Source organism: Piliocolobus tephrosceles, unplaced genomic scaffold (assembly GCF_002776525.5).
Source record: "Piliocolobus tephrosceles isolate RC106 unplaced genomic scaffold, ASM277652v3 unscaffolded_12718, whole genome shotgun sequence".
Lineage (NCBI taxonomy): Eukaryota > Metazoa > Chordata > Mammalia > Primates > Cercopithecidae > Piliocolobus > Piliocolobus tephrosceles.
In genome coordinates this window covers 8165-11231 of record NW_022293997.1, presented here as the reverse complement: position 1 = coordinate 11231, position 3067 = coordinate 8165, and the positions used below count along the sequence as shown (strand labels likewise).

At 46.8% G+C, this 3067-nt stretch overlaps 1 protein-coding gene across 1 annotated transcript; it reads left to right on the top strand.

Annotated features, from left to right (window-relative positions):
• Nucleotides 1-393: 393 nt before the first annotated feature.
• ATP6V1E2 (ATPase H+ transporting V1 subunit E2) lies at nt 394-1355 on the top strand. Its single transcript, XM_026450100.2, has one exon. The coding sequence runs from the start codon at nt 491-493 to the stop codon at nt 1169-1171; it is 681 nt and encodes a 226-aa protein (XP_026305885.1). The 5' UTR covers nt 394-490; the 3' UTR covers nt 1172-1355.
• The last annotated feature ends 1712 nt before the right edge of the window (nt 1356-3067 follow it).

Below are 3067 nucleotides of genomic sequence, written 5' to 3'. Positions count from 1 at the left end.
ACCTCCAGGCAGCCTTTCTGGATTAAATCCTGGCTGACCACAAGTTTCTTAAGACTTTCCCCAACCCTCCTGACCCCAAAATGTGGATATACTTTCCATTTACATATTAATTTGGTGTTTCTATTCTGTTGGCTTGCTATCTGAGTCTCAGGCCACTGCTCCATAGAGAGCTTCTGGACTAGGTCTGCCCTAACTGCCTCATTATTATTTGATGACAATGATAGTGAGTGTAGCAGGGATGGAATTCTGGAGACCCAGGTTCAAGTCTCTGTTCCTTCTAGAGGAACCTCAGTTTCCTCATCTGTGAAGTGAGGGGTATATATACAGTCTCTGCAATCCTCCTCTAAAGCCTCTGACTTTCTCTTTCATCCTCTTGTTCACTGGTATAGCTGAGAAAGTGAAATTCCAGAGACATTCCTGAAATTGTCCTAAGTTAAAGGAGCCGAACAGTGTGCCAGCTCCCTCTCTGCCATCCCCTCTGAGAGCAGCCATGGCCCTGAGTGATGTCGATGTGAAAAAGCAGATTAAGCACATGATGGCTTTCATTGAGCAGGAAGCCAATGAGAAAGCAGAGGAAATCGATGCCAAGGCTGAGGAAGAGTTTAACATTGAGAAAGGACGCCTTGTGCAAACCCAACGACTGAAGATTATGGAGTATTATGAGAAAAAGGAGAAGCAGATAGAGCAGCAGAAGAAAATCCAGATGTCCACCATGAGGAATCAGGCAAGGCTGAAAGTCCTGAGAGCCCGAGATGACCTCATCTCGGATTTGCTCAGTGAGGCGAAGCTGAGACTCAGCCGGATTGTGGAGAACCCAGAGGTCTACCAGGGGCTTCTGGATAAACTGGTGCTCCAGGGTCTGCTCCGACTGCTGGAACCTGTGATGATTGTGCGCTGCCGGCCACAGGACCTCCTCCTGGTGGAGGCTGCTGTGCAAAAAGCCATCCCCAAATACATGACAATTTCCCAAAAACATGTGGAGGTCCAGATTGATCAAGAGGCATACCTGGCTGTGAATGCAGCTGGAGGTGTGGAGGTCTACAGTGGCAATCAGAGAATAAAGGTTTCAAATACCTTGGAAAGCCGACTGGATCTCTCAGCCAAGGAAAAGATGCCAGAAATACGAATGGCCTTGTTTGGTGCTAACGCCAACAGAAAGTTCTTTATATAAGCCTCTGGGAAGTGAAGCTAGTGTTGAACCACTAAACCACAAAAGTTTAAGTTTTGGGGGGAAAGGAAACTAGTAGTGTTTCCTCCTTTTTGGTGCTCTGATATTGTTCTGTTTTTCTTCATGAAATATCCCTTGGATGGCTAAAGTGTTAACTTTGAAATAAAGCCCAAATTAATGCTCAGAATTCAAATTCCAATTCATCCATACACGCCACAGCTTCTGGTCCATTCTGCAGTCTGGGATGAGGGGAATGATGACATCTGTTCTTCAGCTTGGCCTCAGGTGGTGAATGTGTGAGATGTGAATAGTGTTCTTGGCCTGTGGATCTGGGTGCTCTAGTTTAATATGCGTATGAAGTGTGTTTTTCTTCCTTTGTTTCAGCTTCAGTACTCAAACTTATGTTATTTAATGAGGTCTAGAGGTTTTCCTCACATGTCCAGAATCAACTTAATGGGCATCCAACCAGCACAATCACACAGGGACCCATGCTCCGAAGGGCCCAGCACCTGGGGTTTAGTGATCTGTATTTGCTGCCCTGAAATTCCTAATTTCATCTTTGAATGTGTGTTTTGTAAGTGACACTTGCTGGAACACTGGGGCATGTGCCAGGGGTTTGGAACCTTGGCTCACGCATGGTACTGACTCCCAAAGTCTACCTACATTCTTTGGATGGGTTGTTGGCTAACCATTTCCCAGTTCTCTGGTGCCCTCAGGCCCAGCCTTCCTCCACCTCACCCAGTGAGCACTGCTTCCCTCTGCCCCTGGCGGGGGCCTGGTGTACATGCAGGGAGGGTCAGAATGGGGTTTCATGCTCTGTGGAATTTCAGAGCCAGAAATCCCTGCCCGAGGCTGGCAGCTCCGTGGCATATTCAGTAGACAACTTGGGGGAAGGAGTGAGTCTCTTACCCACCAGATACTGAGCCCGTCCTGGTGTAGAGGTTTAAAGACCCTAGAAGTTACTGTCCGCTATAGGGCAGCCTGCCCACTGGAAGGAGAGATGCCAGCTCAGCTTCCCTGATCCTGGCCCAGGCCCACACTGGTGGCTAGTGGGAAGAGGGAGCCAACCACTGCCAAACTTGCTGCACCAGAGTCTAAGGGCAGGACCCTCAGGAGCTTGTGAACGTCTGCACTTGGCCTGCAAAGTATCCCTGTGCCTGGCAGCATCCTCCCTTGGATAGTTTAGTGCCTGGGGGAACTTGGATGCATCTTTTCTGGCCAGTGTGAGGCACCTTCTGGGAGGAGCCAAGAAATACAGATTATATAATTTTTGTGATTTGGCATGTAGGCATTGCACAATAGAAAAATAAATGGTAGAATTCATGCTAATAATTTAAACTTTAAATGGTAGAATTCATGCTAATAATTTAAATTTTCTTCACTTAAAAAGACATTAAATAGCAAATAAACACTATGAAAAGTCAAGAAGAGACTACAGAAGAAAGAAAAAAGCTTTATACTTTAGTGCCGTTCATGGCACTTCTTTCCTGCTTTTTGAACAAAGAATCTCACCTTTTCTTTCTTCTTCTTCTTTCTTGTTCCTTCTTCCTTCTTTCTTCCTTTCTTCTTCTTCCGTCTTCTTCTTCTCCTTCTCCTTCTCTTTCTCCTCCTTCTTCTTAGAAATGGAGTTTCTCTCCTGTTGCCCAGGCTAGAGTGCAATGGCACAATAGTGGCTCACTGCAAACTCCGCCTCCCAGGTTCAAGTGATTCTCCTGCCTCAGCCTTACAGGCTCATGCCACTATACCAGGCTAATTTTGTATTTTCAATAGACACGGGGTTTCACTATATTGGCCAGGCTGGTCTCGCACTCCTGACCTCAGGTGATCCACCCGCCTCAGCCTCCCAAATTGTGGAATTACAGGCGTAAGCCACCGTGCCTGGCCAGATCTCACATTTTC

Coding starts and splice junctions, on each gene's coding strand:
- ATP6V1E2 (XM_026450100.2), top strand. CDS start 491: ATGGCCCTGAGTGATGTCGATGTGAAAAAGCAGATTAAGCACATGATG.